This window comes from Electrona antarctica (assembly GCF_951216825.1).
Source record: "Electrona antarctica genome assembly, chromosome: 12".
In the NCBI taxonomy this organism is placed as follows: Eukaryota; Metazoa; Chordata; class Actinopteri; order Myctophiformes; family Myctophidae; genus Electrona; species Electrona antarctica.
Genome location: NC_136793.1, coordinates 7,972,109 through 7,986,015, shown reverse-complemented (window position 1 = coordinate 7,986,015; position 13,907 = coordinate 7,972,109). Strand labels below are relative to the sequence as shown.

Genomic DNA, 13,907 nt, shown 5'->3' with positions numbered 1-13,907 from the left:
TCCTAGAATAGGATCTATGCTCTATGCTTTGTTACCTCGTGTTTGTTTTCCTTACTTATATACTGTAAATCGATCAGGATTAAGAGCGTCTGCTAAATGTCCTAAATTGTAAACTGCATGTGTGTGCTGCTGAGGAGCATGCAGTGACATCCCTCGAGGGCAAACACAATTAAAGTTTTATGAGCACATGGAGCTCTCTCTCTCTCTCTCTCTCTCTCTCACGGAGCCTCCTCCCTCCCTCCCTCCCTAGCCTTCTCCCTCTCTCTCTCCCTCCCTCCCTCCCTCCACACGGAGCCTCCTCCCTCCCTCCCTCCCTAGCCTCCTCCCTCCCTCCCTCCCTCCCTTCCTCCCTCCCTCCCTCCACATTCATTCAACTCCTTTTTTGTGTGTTGTTGCTCGAAGGCCGTCCAGCCTCGTCAGCACATTTTCACACAAACCCTGGAAGCAGCGGAACGTATTCGGGGGAAATCATCAGGGCGGCGGAGGAGCGGATATCCAGGATGAAACGGATATCCAGGATGAAACGGCAGTGACTTGCTTGCTTTCTTTTTTTTTAACTAGTTTTACTTAATGTACGTTAAGTACGTGAAAATAACCTGAATCTGCCAAAATCAGTGACTTGTAATAAGCACTAATATTTGCCATCAGAACCATAACATATTGAAAAATGACACACGCACACAAAAACAAAAGCAGACCTTCAACGTGTTGCTTCGCATTTTGAGCTTCCAGATCAGCCATGCGCTTTTATCCAAAGCCTAAGCGCTTTACATAGATTGTGCATTACATTCACCCATTCACACACACATTCACACACCTTTACATAGTGTGCATTACATTCACCCATTTACACACACATTCACACACCTTTACATAGTGTGCATTACATTCACCCATTCACACACATTCACACACCTTTACATAGATTGTGCATTACATTCACCCATTTACACACACATTCATACACCGATGGAAAATGAAACCATGCAAGGCAGCAACCTACACATCAGGAGCAATAAGGGGTTCACAGTCTTGCTCAAGGACACTTCGACACTAACTCTGGGGGGGAAGCCCACAGGGATCGAACTGGGAACCTTGGAGTTCCCGTCCGTCAGTGACACTGTAGGGGTATTAATTCACGGAGGGGTACAGTACAGTACAGTACTTTCCACTGATATCTAGAACAACAACGCAATGACGGTTGTGGAGGCACTGAGGGACGGGCCGTATCTGTCAGTGTCCTGATACACGCCCGTCCGCCCGCCCGTAAGTACGTCCCCTCAGGGCCTCAGACTGTCAGTGTCAGAGGCTGAAGAGCCCTGACACTTCAAAGACAATGGGAGGGAGTGTGTGTGTGTGTGTGTGTGTGTGTGTGTGTGTGTGTGTGTGTGTGTCTCAATAAAAGACTGAGGCACATAAAGCTGCTTTTTATCTGCCCCGAGAGAGAGACCAGATCATTCCCCTTCCAGACTGAGCAGAGCGGTGCTCCATTAGAGAGACCAGATCATTCCCCTTCCAGACTGAGCAGAGCGGTGCTCCATTAGAGAGAGACCAGATCATTCCCCTTCCAGACTGAGCAGAGCGGTGCTCCATTAGAGAGAGACCAGATCATTCCCCTTCCAGACTGAGCAGAGCGGTGCTCCATTAGAGAGAGACCAGATCATTCCCCTTCCAGACTGAGCAGAGCTGTGCTCCATTAGAGAGACCAGATCATTCCCCTTCCAGACTGAGCAGAGCGGTGCTCCATTAGAGAGAGACCAGATCATTCCCCTTCCAGACTGAGCAGAGCGGTGCTCCATTAGAGAGACCAGATCATTCCCCTTCCAGACTGAGCAGAGCGGTGCTCCATTACACTGAGAGAGAGAGACCAGATCATTCCCCTTCCAGACTGAGCAGAGCGGTGCTCCATTAGAGAGACCAGATCATTCCCCTTCCAGACTGAGCAGAGCGGTGCTCCATTAGAAAGACCAGATCATTCCCCTTCCAGACTGAGCAGAGCGGTGCTCCATTAGAGAGAGACCAGATCATTCCCCTTCCAGACCGAGCAGAGCGGTGCTCCATTAGAGAGAGACCAGATCATTCCCCTTCCAGACCGAGCAGAGCGGTGCTCCATTAGAGAGAGACCAGATCATTCCCCTTCCAGACTGAGCAGAGCGGTGCTCCATTAGAGAGAGACCAGATCATTCCCCTTCCAGACCGAGCAGAGCGGTGCTCCATTAGAGAGAGACCAGATCATTCCCCTTCCAGACCGAGCAGAGCGGTGCTCCATTAGAGAGAGACCAGATCATTCCCCTTCCAGACTGAGCAGAGCGGTGCTCCATTAGAAAGACCAGATCATTCCCCTTCCAGACTGAGCAGAGCGGTGCTCCATTAGAGAGAGACCAGATCATTCCCCTTCCAGACCGAGCAGAGCGGTGCTCCATTACACTGAGAGAGAGAGACCAGATCATTCCCCTTCCAGACTGAGCAGAGCGGTGCTCCATTAGAGAGAGACCAGATCATTCCCCTTCCAGACTGAGCAGAGCGGTGCTCCATTAGAGAGACCAGATCATTCCCCTTCCAGACTGAGCAGAGCGGTGCTCCATTAGAGAGAGACCAGATCATTCCCCTTCCAGACTGAGCAGAGCGGTGCTCCATTAGAGAGACCAGATCATTCCCCTTCCAGACTGAGCAGAGCGGTGCTCCATTAGAAAGACCAGATCATTCCCCTTCCAGACTGAGCAGAGCGGTGCTCCATTAGAGAGACCAGATCATTCCCCTTCCAGACTGAGCAGAGCGGTGCTCCATTAGAAAGACCAGATCATTCCCCTTCCAGACCGAGCAGAGCGGTGCTCCATTAGAGAGAGACCAGATCATTCCCCTTCCAGACCGAGCAGAGCGGTGCTCCATTAGAGAGAGACCAGATCATTCCCCTTCCAGACTGAGCAGAGCGGTGCTCCATTAGAGAGAGACCAGATCATTCCCCTTCCAGACTGAGCAGAGCGGTGCTCCATTAGAGAGACCAGATCATTCCCCTTCCAGACTGAGCAGAGCGGTGCTCCATTAGAGAGACCAGATCATTCCACTTCCAGACTGAGCAGAGCGGTGCTCCATTAGAGAGACCAGATCATTCCCCTTCCAGACCGAGCAGAGCGGTGCTCCATTACACTGCCAAGCCTGTCACGGAGAGCCCAGCACACTACTACTGTCATCATGCAGGAACCACTCACAATGCATCACCAGTTGTTGTGCGCTTATAGATCTGCTATATTTTGAATAGTCACGCACAGCCAATCGGCGAGACCAATCGGTGGACTTTAAGGACTCTCCGAAATCTGTATCGGCATCGCATGAATATAAATCTGGCATGGGTCTTGGGCTGTCTGACTGGGCGGGAACCCCTTTTGGGGTTTTAAGCATTATGTTATACTTTAGCTATTGAAAAATAGCAGATCTACAAGCTTGTAGAAACATGGGTTTTTCAGAAAACGGTCAGGATTTAGAAGACATTTGTAGAATCGTCCTCAGGTCAAAATGGGTTAAGCCTCAAGTTCGACTGATGGACAAATTACCTCTTCACATTATCTCCTTCCTGAAGGAAGCAACCGATATTATCTAGTCTACTTATACAAAACATGGCTAATATTAGAGGTGATATTCCTTGCTAACCTTAGGATGCGGTTATCATACGTGGATGTATACAGTCTCTGAAGTGGTTGTCCATCAATCTGTAACAATCAGCCTTTTACTTTGGAAGGCAAACCATTAACTAAAGGAAAATTACAGGATCGACAGGTTGGCTTAGTCAACCTCGCACATTTAATAACTGATAAATCAATGGCGAATACAATACACTTGCTTCTGTCCCCAACTGTCTCCCTATACCAAAATAACAAACAAATAAATCAACAATCGGCAGTAAATTCCACAATCCCCTTTCAACCCAACCAAGTCCCGACGTCCGTTACCCCTCAAATCACAACTTCAATTGTAAACAAAGAAAACAATTGCATCACGCGAGGCAGGCGCTTTAAATCATGAACAGTCGATCATCTTAGCGCGCTCCCGTGAGAGTATAGTTCCTTCTGTACAAACGTAATGAAAGTTCGGGGTAAACTGTAGTCCACCGGCAATCCAGCACAACACAGATTGTCTCACCCGTGATACGTTCCTATAGTTGACCGGCGGCTCATTCATGAGTCCAGCGCTGTTGTCGCCGTCACCTCAGCGTCCCGAAACAGTCCTTCACTGCGTTCCTGGCTGGGCTCGGCAGGTGACAGCTCATAAGCATCGGCTGCAGGTTACTATACAGTACTGTAACCTAACCTTAACCCTCTCCCAATCCTAAACGCACCCCTCACTAACCTTAATCCGGTCGTTTTAACGCACCCCTCACCAACCTTAATCCGATCGTTTTAACGCACCCCTCACCAACCTTAATCCGGTCGTTTTAACGCACCCCTCACCAACCTTAATCCGGTCGTTTTAACGCACCCCTCACCAACCTTAATCCGGTCGTTTTAACGCACCCCTCACCAACCTTAATCCGGACCAATGCTATGTCTAACCAAAGTATGCCTCCCGTTCACACTAGTACACAGGTTGTTTGTTATCCCCTGCACCACACCCTCTATTTGTCAAGTAGCGTGTGGCAGCAATCACTCAATCCCCCTGCTAATCAGACCTGACTTCTGACATACTTTTCTACTTGCAAATAACAAAAATCGTCCGTGACGAAATCGTCCGCGCCGTCCCGTGTGTTGCGTACCTTACCTGTACTTGAGGTCGTAGACGTGGCGGCTCCCCAGCGTCTCCTGGATGGTCCTCTTGGTCTCGTCCAGGAGGCTCTTGACGGCCGAGTCTCCCACGGCCAGCGTGACGATGCGGCCGGCGGGCAGCGCCCGCAGCATGGCGCTCAGCGCGCGGCTGTCGTTGCGCGAGTCGTGCGTGTCGTAGCGCACGTCCAGCAGGATGGCAGCCGTGTCCTGGTCCAGCACGCGCAGGTTGATGCCGCGGCTGGAAGAGAGCACAGTTTCAATAATCTATGTGTCACGATAATGTCACATTAAGACCTGGAAGGCATCTGTGTCGCCGATGCTTGCCGTAGGTACCCTCGCATGTTCTCCCCGTGTCCCCTAGGGTAGGTACCCTCACATGTTCTCCCCGTGTCCCCTAGGGTAGGTACCCTAACATGTTCTCCCGTGTCACCTAGGGTAGGTACCCTCACATGTTCTCCCCGTGTCCCCTAGGGTATGTACCCTCACATGTTCTCCCCGTGTCCCCTAGGGTAGGTACCCTCCACATGTTCTCCCCGTGTCCCCTAGGGTAGGTACCCTCACATGTTCTCCCCGTGTCCCCTAGGGTAGGTACCCTCCACATGTTCTCCCCGTGTCCCCTAGGGTAGGTACCCTCACATGTTCTCCCCGTGTCCCCTAGGGTAGGTACCCTCACATGTTCTCCCCGTGTCCCCTAGGGTAGGTACCCTCACATGTTCTCCCCGTGTCCCCTAGGGTAGGTACTCTCACATGTTCTCCCCGTGTCCCCTAGGGTAGGTACCCTCACATGTTCTCCCCGTGTCCCCTAGGGTAGGTACCCTCACATGTTCTCCCCGTGTCCCCTAGGGTAGGTACCCTCACATGTTCTCCCCGTGTCCCCTAGGGTAGGCACCCTCACATGTTCTCCCCGTGTCCCCTAGGGTAGGTACCCTCACATGTTTTCCCCGTGTCCCCTAGGGTAGGTACCCTCACATGTTCTCCCCGTGTCCCCTAGGGTAGGCACCCTCACATGTCCTCCCCGTGTCCCCTAGGGTAGGCACCCTCACATGTTCTCCCCGTGTCCCCTAGGGTAGGTACCCTCACATGTTCTCCCCGTGTCACCTAGGGTAGGTACCCTCACATGATGTTCTCCCTGTGTCTCCTAGGGTAGGTACCCTAACATGTTCTCCCTGTGTCTCCTAGGGTAGTTACCCTCACATGTTCTCCCCGTGTCCCCTAGGGTAGGTACCCTCACATGTACTCCCCGTGTCTCCTAGGGTAGGTACCCTCACATGTTCTCCCTGTGTCCCCTAGGGTAGGTACCCTCACATGTTCTCCCCGTGTCCCCTAGGGTAGGCACCCTCACATGTCCTCCCCGTGTCCCCTAGGGTAGGCACCCTCACATGTTCTCCCCGTGTCCCCTAGGGTAGGTACCCTCACATGTTCTCCCCGTGTCACCTAGGGTAGGTACCCTCACATGATGTTCTCCCTGTGTCTCCTAGGGTAGGTACCCTAACATGTTCTCCCTGTGTCTCCTAGGGTAGTTACCCTCACATGTTCTCCCCGTGTCCCCTAGGGTAGGTACCCTCACATGTACTCCCCGTGTCTCCTAGGGTAGGTACCCTCACATGTTCTCCCCGTGTCCCCTAGGGTAGGTACCCTCACATGTTCTCCCCGTGTCCCCTAGGGTAGGTACCCTCACATGTTCTCCCTGTGTCCCCTAGGGTAGGTACCCTCACATGTTCTCCCTGTGTCCCCTAGGGTAGGTACCCTCACATGTTCTCCCCGTGTCCCCTAGGGTAGGTACCCTCACATGTTCTCCCTGTGTCCCCTAGGGTAGGTACCCTCACATGTTCTCCCCGTGTCCCCTAGGGTAGGTACCCTCACATGTTCTCCCCGTGTCCCCTAGGGTAGGTACCCTCATAAAAACATGCAGTAAATGTGGTCTCTAAACTGCCTCCCCCTGGCCAACCGGGGCGCCTGATGGAAGGGAAAGGAACTGGTCGGAATAACGTGTTCCTTCCACGCGCTACGTACGTCCTACCGGGGAAACCCCCCCTGTCAGGTGATAAGAAGTGTCCTGCTCACTCCTCATGCATTGAAGGAAGCATGAGGTCAGTCCGGGGCTCTCCCAGGTTGGCAGAGGGAGTGGACAATTATTGACACTGGGTGGAAAAGATGGGTTGCAAAAATCGTGGGCTAAATTACCTGAAGTTGCGCTGGAAGGCCAGGCCGCCCGTGGCCAGCCCCGTGGCGGGCACCGTGCGGGTCAGCAGGCTCCAGGACACCCGGCGCTCCCCGTGGAGCTCCAGGGTGGCGCCGGGCAGCACGCCGATGAACTTGCGGCCCAGGCCGGGCACCTCGGGCGCCCCCGCCGCGTCGTCCGAGCGACCCACCAGGGCGATGGTGGCGCGCGAGCGGTAGCGGCATTTGGGCGCGCCCACGTGCAGCGCCCCGCCGTCTTCGATCAGGATGTGTCGCGTCCTCAGCGTGATGTTCCTGGCGCTGTCGGCAAACACCACGCGCCCTGAAACATGAATGATACTATAACCACGCGCCCTGAAACATGAATTATAATATCACTATAACCACCCGCCCTGCAATATGAATGATAATACGCCCTACAGTATGACAGAGATTTACTGTGTATGGATGAGAACATGATAACCAACAGTCCAACACTACTGTATGTCTGATGAATTATATAGTAATTTATATCAGAGCTGTCTGCAAACACTATCGCCCTGCCACGACACAGACATAGCTTATACGGAATCCATCCATCCATCCATCTTCAACCGCTTATCCGTAGTCGGGTCGCGGGGGCAACAGCTCCACCAGAGTGCTCCAGACTTCCCTCTCCAGAGCAACATCAGTGACTTCCTCCTGGGGGATTCCGAGACGTTCCAAGGCCAGTGAGTCGATGTATTTCCTCCAACTGCGCCTTGGTCTGGGAGGGGTCTCCTCCCAGTGGGACGTGCGTCGAGGATCTCCCTAGGGAGGCGCCCGAGAGGCATCCTAACCAGATGCCCGAACCACCTCAGCTGACTCCTTTCCAGGCTTATAGGAATGATACAACTATAGAATTAATACTATGTCAGATGTATACTACCGTATATTGTTGCTTTCGTGTATCTCCCAAAACTTTGTATGATTAACCCATTCTGGGTGGGAACCCCTTTTGGTGTTTTAACTAAGCATTATGCTATACTTTAGCTATTGAAAAATAGCAGATCTACAAGCTCACCGAGTGGCGCGCTACGAGCATGTAGGTCTGCTATTTTTGAAAAATCGTGAAAATGCGGCACAAATCTTTGAATATAATATATTCTTTCAGAAGACTCTTTATTTATTTCGACGTCAGGACTAAATGGGTTAAAGTAAAATGAATGAACGTGAGTAGATTAATGTCCTAACAGCAGATGTACAAGTTCACACAATGAGTGACCTATTCATCATCATCATCACTACTACATACTTCATAGCGTGAGTAAATCTGGGCTTGGCGTTCCCCAGTTGGCAGGAACGGAAGGGAAGAGAAACGGAAGGGTTGCATGCTTAAAGAAATAGGAACAAATATTGAGGGAATGCACTGTGTTGTCAATGTCCTAAAACCTTCCAGATGTGAGTAAAGAATGAGGGCTGTTTCTGTGTTGGACTGTTTATGACTTGTGTTTACGAGCAACAAGTGGCACCACGCGGCTCAGGATACCTGGAAGGACCCAAAGTGGGGTCCGGGGACCCCCAGGGGGCCTTGAGGGAGTTCCAGGGGGTCCCCAGCTAAATGATAGTTTGGAACCAAATGGACCCTTATGGGTCTGTAACTCTGAGAGTGTATAAATGGAAACAAATGAACCCGTGGTTCCATTTGTACATTTGGTTCCATTATTCCATCAAAATAAGTAGTAAAGTGTGCCGCTTGGGATACTATTTACATTTTGAAGAGAGGATATATATTAAAAAAAAAGATTTTAGAGCGATGGAAATAAGCGAATTAGCACTAAAACCCAACGCCCCATTGAGGGCTTATGGTAGGGCCAATAATGCGTTTTTGCACAAAATAACACCAGGACCTCTTTGGTGGGGACGGAACAACTATAAAGGTAAGAAAGCCTTCTAGTCCGTAATTCTCCTTTAAGGTTAGGTTTAGGTATAGTTTTATTGAGGTAAGGGTTAGGTTTAGGCAAAGTTTAAAAAATCACACCCGTGTGAACTGAGTGGTGTAAGGTATTATATAGCCTGATCAGCTCTGATCTGACGTAATGAAATCACACCCGGATGTGATTTCACAACTGGCTTTTTTTGTGCAGAAAAAATTAGCATGGTTGCTACGGTCATCCAGTTCACCCGGGTGTGATTTAATTACGTCAGAAATTATTTTGAACATAGCAACCATGCTCATTTTTTCTGCACACAAAAGCCAGTTGTAGGAGTGGTTTACACCACTCAAAAAAACAGTTCCGATTGCCTTCCCGGGTGCCTACCTGCCTACCCGACATTCTGAGGACAGTCATTGTAGCTTCAGCATGCGTCCTGTAACCGCGGTTTGCATAGACAATAAGGGCCTTTCTCGGCCCCACCTCTCTCCCTGTGTTTTAGCGGGGTCGACATATGACCTTACTGGGATGCATTCAAGACACTTGTCAAGAAGTCTTGTGTCTGACACCTGACTTGTGTCTGAACACAGCTTTGATGGATGTGTTCTGCCCCCCCCCCTCCCCATCAAACAAAATGTTTGGTCAAACCATATGGGCTTCCATTGGAAATGCATTGGAGTGGCCATTAAACACAGACACAAGACAAACGCAAGACAGGTGTCTTGCGTTTGTGAACGCAGCCCAGTAGCCTAAGGCCACCCCCTCCTGGTGCTGCGGCCATCTTGGATCCTAAAACACAGGGAGAGAGGTGGGGCCGAGAAAGGCCCTTATTACAACACGTTAGTGTGACTCGTGCATTCCAACATATAACACCGTTACCTCCTGATTGGATGGTCAGGGAATGGAAGGTGGCGGAGGCGTCCAATCGCAACAGGTTCCCCCTCCTGACGATCATGGCCTTCTCTGGCTGGTGGCCCGGGTTCCAGCCGCTCAGGTTGGGACTGTGGTCCGGACAGTTTTCTGTGTGGAAAGACACCGACATCCATGTAACCAATCAGTGTTGTTTTCGTCGACTAAAACTATGACAAAAAATGCGACGTCGACTACCTTTTTCCACTGAGGAAAACTAAATGGAAACTAAATGAAAACTAAGCTATGATGAATGAAACTAAGACTAGATCTAGTATGAGTCATTTTACACTTGGTTTCATGCTGAAAATAGCCAATCTACAAGCTCACAACGTGTCGTGCTGCGAAGAAGCCACCCACCCCCCCACCCCCACACACACACACCAATGACTTCACGATCCAAACTCATGCAGAAACAAAAAAGCAAGTTCAGATGGCTCGTCGTCTTCTCCCCCGCGAGGGGACGAAAACAAAACCCCATCCATCATACAGAGATACACACGTAGTTCACACCACTTCACCTACCTGAGGTTTTCCATGAATCAGTCAAAAAAAGGAAGAATACAAGTATATGATACATCATTGTGCCTCCGATCTCTTGAGAGGATCCAATAATTCCAATCGGCTACTGTTCACAGCGCGACCCAGGGTGTGTGTGTGTGTGTGCGAGCAGAGTAAACTAGAATGCTATCTGGCCCTAAACAGAGAATACCTGAGCACCGTGACCGACCCAAAACAAAGAAAAATCTTAACTAGGTACAGACTCAGTCTTGCGATCGAGAAATAGGCAGACCTGTATCCCGAGAGAAGACAGACTATGCCCCCACTGCACACATACTTCCCACAGATTACAACCACACGGAGATTTTGAAAACATGACCAATGACAAAAAACTCCCATATCTGCCATCCATATAAACACAGCAGCAAGATTTGTGAGTTGCTGTGATAGGAGAAGGATATCAAATGGAACACAACCACCCTAAAGACTAATCATTGTGTATATGCCTGCACTATACCTGCATCGAGTGATCTTGGTACATATAAATTGATCTATTGATCTATCCGGCATGGATTTTCCAGAGCCGGATTGGGCACGGGCACTTGGGCATCAGGGGGGCCCTGATTTTTTTTTTTTTTTTTTTTGCATGTTTTTTTTCCTAGCCTTTTTTCTTTTTTGCATGTTTTTCAGTAAAAAAAAGCGGTCTGATATCACTGAAATCAAAAATAAAAGTCTTGAGTGAGAATTCTGAGTGAGAAAGTATCTCACACTAAAACCCAGTTTTCTCAGCTTTTTGTTTCCAAAATGGCCGTTTTACTGAAACCAAGCTTTATTCAACGGCCAATAACTTCAGAACGATAAAAGCAAACGACTCACTTTTTTTTCTGGGCAAAGTAGAGTAGTAGATCTTTCATTTGAGATATTGGCATCATTTTTGGTATAGCACAACATATGCTGTGGGTCTTCAAAGATTTCTAACCATCATGGAAAAACTGGCACCTGTGAGAAAAACTTCTGACTAACTGAGTTAAGCGAGTCTCCATTGACCTCCGTTGATTTACTCGCCCCTCCCGTCTGTAAACTTCTGGGAACTCAGATAATCAACTTATTGGTTCAGGAATGCGACGGGGGAAAAAAATCTAATTCAAGGCTACACACACACACTACATTCTGAGGGGAACGTTAGCTTTAAAAAATAATAAAAAACACACACACACACACACACTTGTGTGAAGTGAGGGGCGCTTTTGTATTTTGGCGGGCCTTTATGCCGTTGTAATGACTGATTTTACACTTGCTGAAAATAGCCGATCTACAAGCTCACAACGCGTCGCAGCACGACGCGTTGTGAGCTTGTAGATCGGCTATTTTCAGCATGCAACTAATTGTAAAATGACTTGTCCACTAGTCCCTTCCTAACATTTTAGTCTAGTTTTAATCTGTTGACGAAATTGTCAATATATTTAGTCTTAGTTTTAGTCATACTAGCTTAGTTTTCATTTAGTTTCCATTTAGTTGTCGTCAGTGAAAAAAGGTAGTTGCTGGGCCATGGCTCAGTGGTCCAGGCACCTTGGCTGGCAATCCAGTCTGGCAGTGTGCCGCGGGTTCGACTCCCGATCCCGACAGCCTTTACTGCATGTCTTCCCCCCATCTCTCTTCCCATTTCCTGTCAGCCTACTGTCTGTCCCTCCATAAAAAAATAAAAATAAAGGCGAAAGCCACAAAAAAAACATTTGAAAAAAGGTAGTTGACGAACATTTTTCGTCTTAGTTTTAGTCGACAAAAACAACACTGGTTGTCATCATACGTAATCCCATTCCGGCCAATCACAATGTCCGTCCTCACCTTCGTCTTCAGTGTTTGTGTTTGCACAAACACTCAAAGCTGGACATTCATAGAGCACTGAAGTCTGACGTCAATGTCGGTAGAGGGCGCAAATCCACGGGTTCATGGTACCTTTTATTTGCATTGTAATCCCCATAGGGGGATCTTAGATCGCCTCATATAAGAACTGTGATTGAAAAATAAACATGTCATCCCGGCCACTTCACTCATATGGATATGAAGAATCAACTGACTGAGAGAAAACGCTATTGTTACTGCTGCTGAATTAGTTACACTAGCACCTTACCCGTTGTGAAATACTTGCCACCTTGTGGCCGCGGGGGGTACTTGCACCCTGTGGCCGCGGGGGGTACTGCGCCCTGGGTGCGTTTTCGCGTTTTTAATTCACTAATAAATTCATTATTAATTTAGAATTTGTTAAATTTGAAAAAGGGCTTCGTTAAGACCTCCATATTATTATGGTCAATGCCTGTGTGAAAACTGGGAGCGATTGGTGCAGGCGGTGAGGAGCTACGGCAGTGTTTCTGACAGACACACATTCAGACATTTAGACAGATATTGTCAGAATTATAGTATGATTTTCGCTAGAAACAGACAGTATCATATACGAGTGACTGACTGTCGCAAACGATACAGAGACACCTCCCTGACAATAATTGTCAATGGCATTCAATGTTTGCGTTTACACACAAACCCTCAAAGCTGGACATATAGGAGGGGCTAACGAGGTCCCTAAAAAAAAACAGCAGATCTACAAGCTCTCTCACTGACCGTCCAGCACGTCCCCCCCTCCCAGGCTGAGGATGAGGACGAGCGAGATGAAGAACGCCCCAAGCGACACTCCGAAACACGCCAACGTGTTCTTCCTCCGCCGGAGCCTCTGAGCACGCTCCCTGCGACGCCCCTCCTCCGACAGGCCTCCTCCTGGGGGGGGGGGGAATATGGAGAAAATATCATATCAGGATATGTTTTTATCAAGCAGTATCACGATACAAGATATTATCACGATATGCAGGTTTTTTTAGGGTTGTTGTTCAAGTGTTTTGGACGGGAACCCCTTTTGGTGTTTTAAGCATTATGTTATGCTTTAGCTGTTGAAAAATAGTGAAAATGTCGTGAAAATGTGTTGCAAATCTTTGAATATATATTCTTTCAGAGCGAACGTTTTTAACTCAAATCTTTGCTTCTGGGGGCCAATTACATATATTTTTTGGGGTCCTTGACATGAGTATGTTTGAGAACCACTGACATAGAAACACAAGGGTTTTTCAGAAAACTGTCAGGATTTTGTAGAATCGCTCCCAGGTCTAAATGCGTTAACAGTAAACCTCTTACGAGGTGACAGAAACTATAGAGCGTCGCAGTCCCGCCCCCTTTCATGACGACGCCAGGCCCAGGAAATGAATCCCAATGCATTTTTCCCATAGACATTTCAAAAAGTATTTATTTAAAAGACCTTTTAAGCGTCGTACGAAGCCAACTCGAGTCGTGACAAATCATGACAACACACACAATATTTTGGACCAAACAAATAATTACATAGAAGAAAAACAACAAAAAAAGTGTTGTAACCTGCCGCTTTCCAATTCTTTGTTTGGCCCGAAAAATTGTGTTTGTTGTCATGATTTGTCACGACAAGAGTTGGCTTTGTCCGCGGCGTAAACGTCTTTAAATAAATACTTTCTGAAATGTCTATGAGGAAAATGAACGGAGAATCATTTCCTGGGCCATGGTTCTATAGAAGAAAACAAATGGGTTAAAACACCAAAAGGGGTTCCCGTATGGAACTTGGACATTCTATGCCGATACGACATCCATCACC

At 48.6% G+C, this 13,907-nt stretch overlaps 1 protein-coding gene across 1 annotated transcript in view; it reads right to left on the bottom strand.

Moving 5' to 3' along the window:
- The window catches only part of cemip2 (cell migration inducing hyaluronidase 2), a gene marked incomplete at its 5' end in the record, with an annotated part of 63,682 nt that overhangs the window by 48,135 nt on the left and 1,640 nt on the right, over window positions 1–13,907 (bottom strand). Inside the window, 4 exons of the mRNA XM_079516028.1 lie at window positions 4,753–4,995; window positions 6,942–7,260; window positions 9,710–9,850; window positions 12,857–13,009. Of these exons, the coding sequence (XP_079372154.1) occupies window positions 4,753–4,995; window positions 6,942–7,260; window positions 9,710–9,850; window positions 12,857–13,009 (856 nt within the window). The remainder of the gene's footprint in view (window positions 1–4,752; window positions 4,996–6,941; window positions 7,261–9,709; window positions 9,851–12,856; window positions 13,010–13,907) is intronic.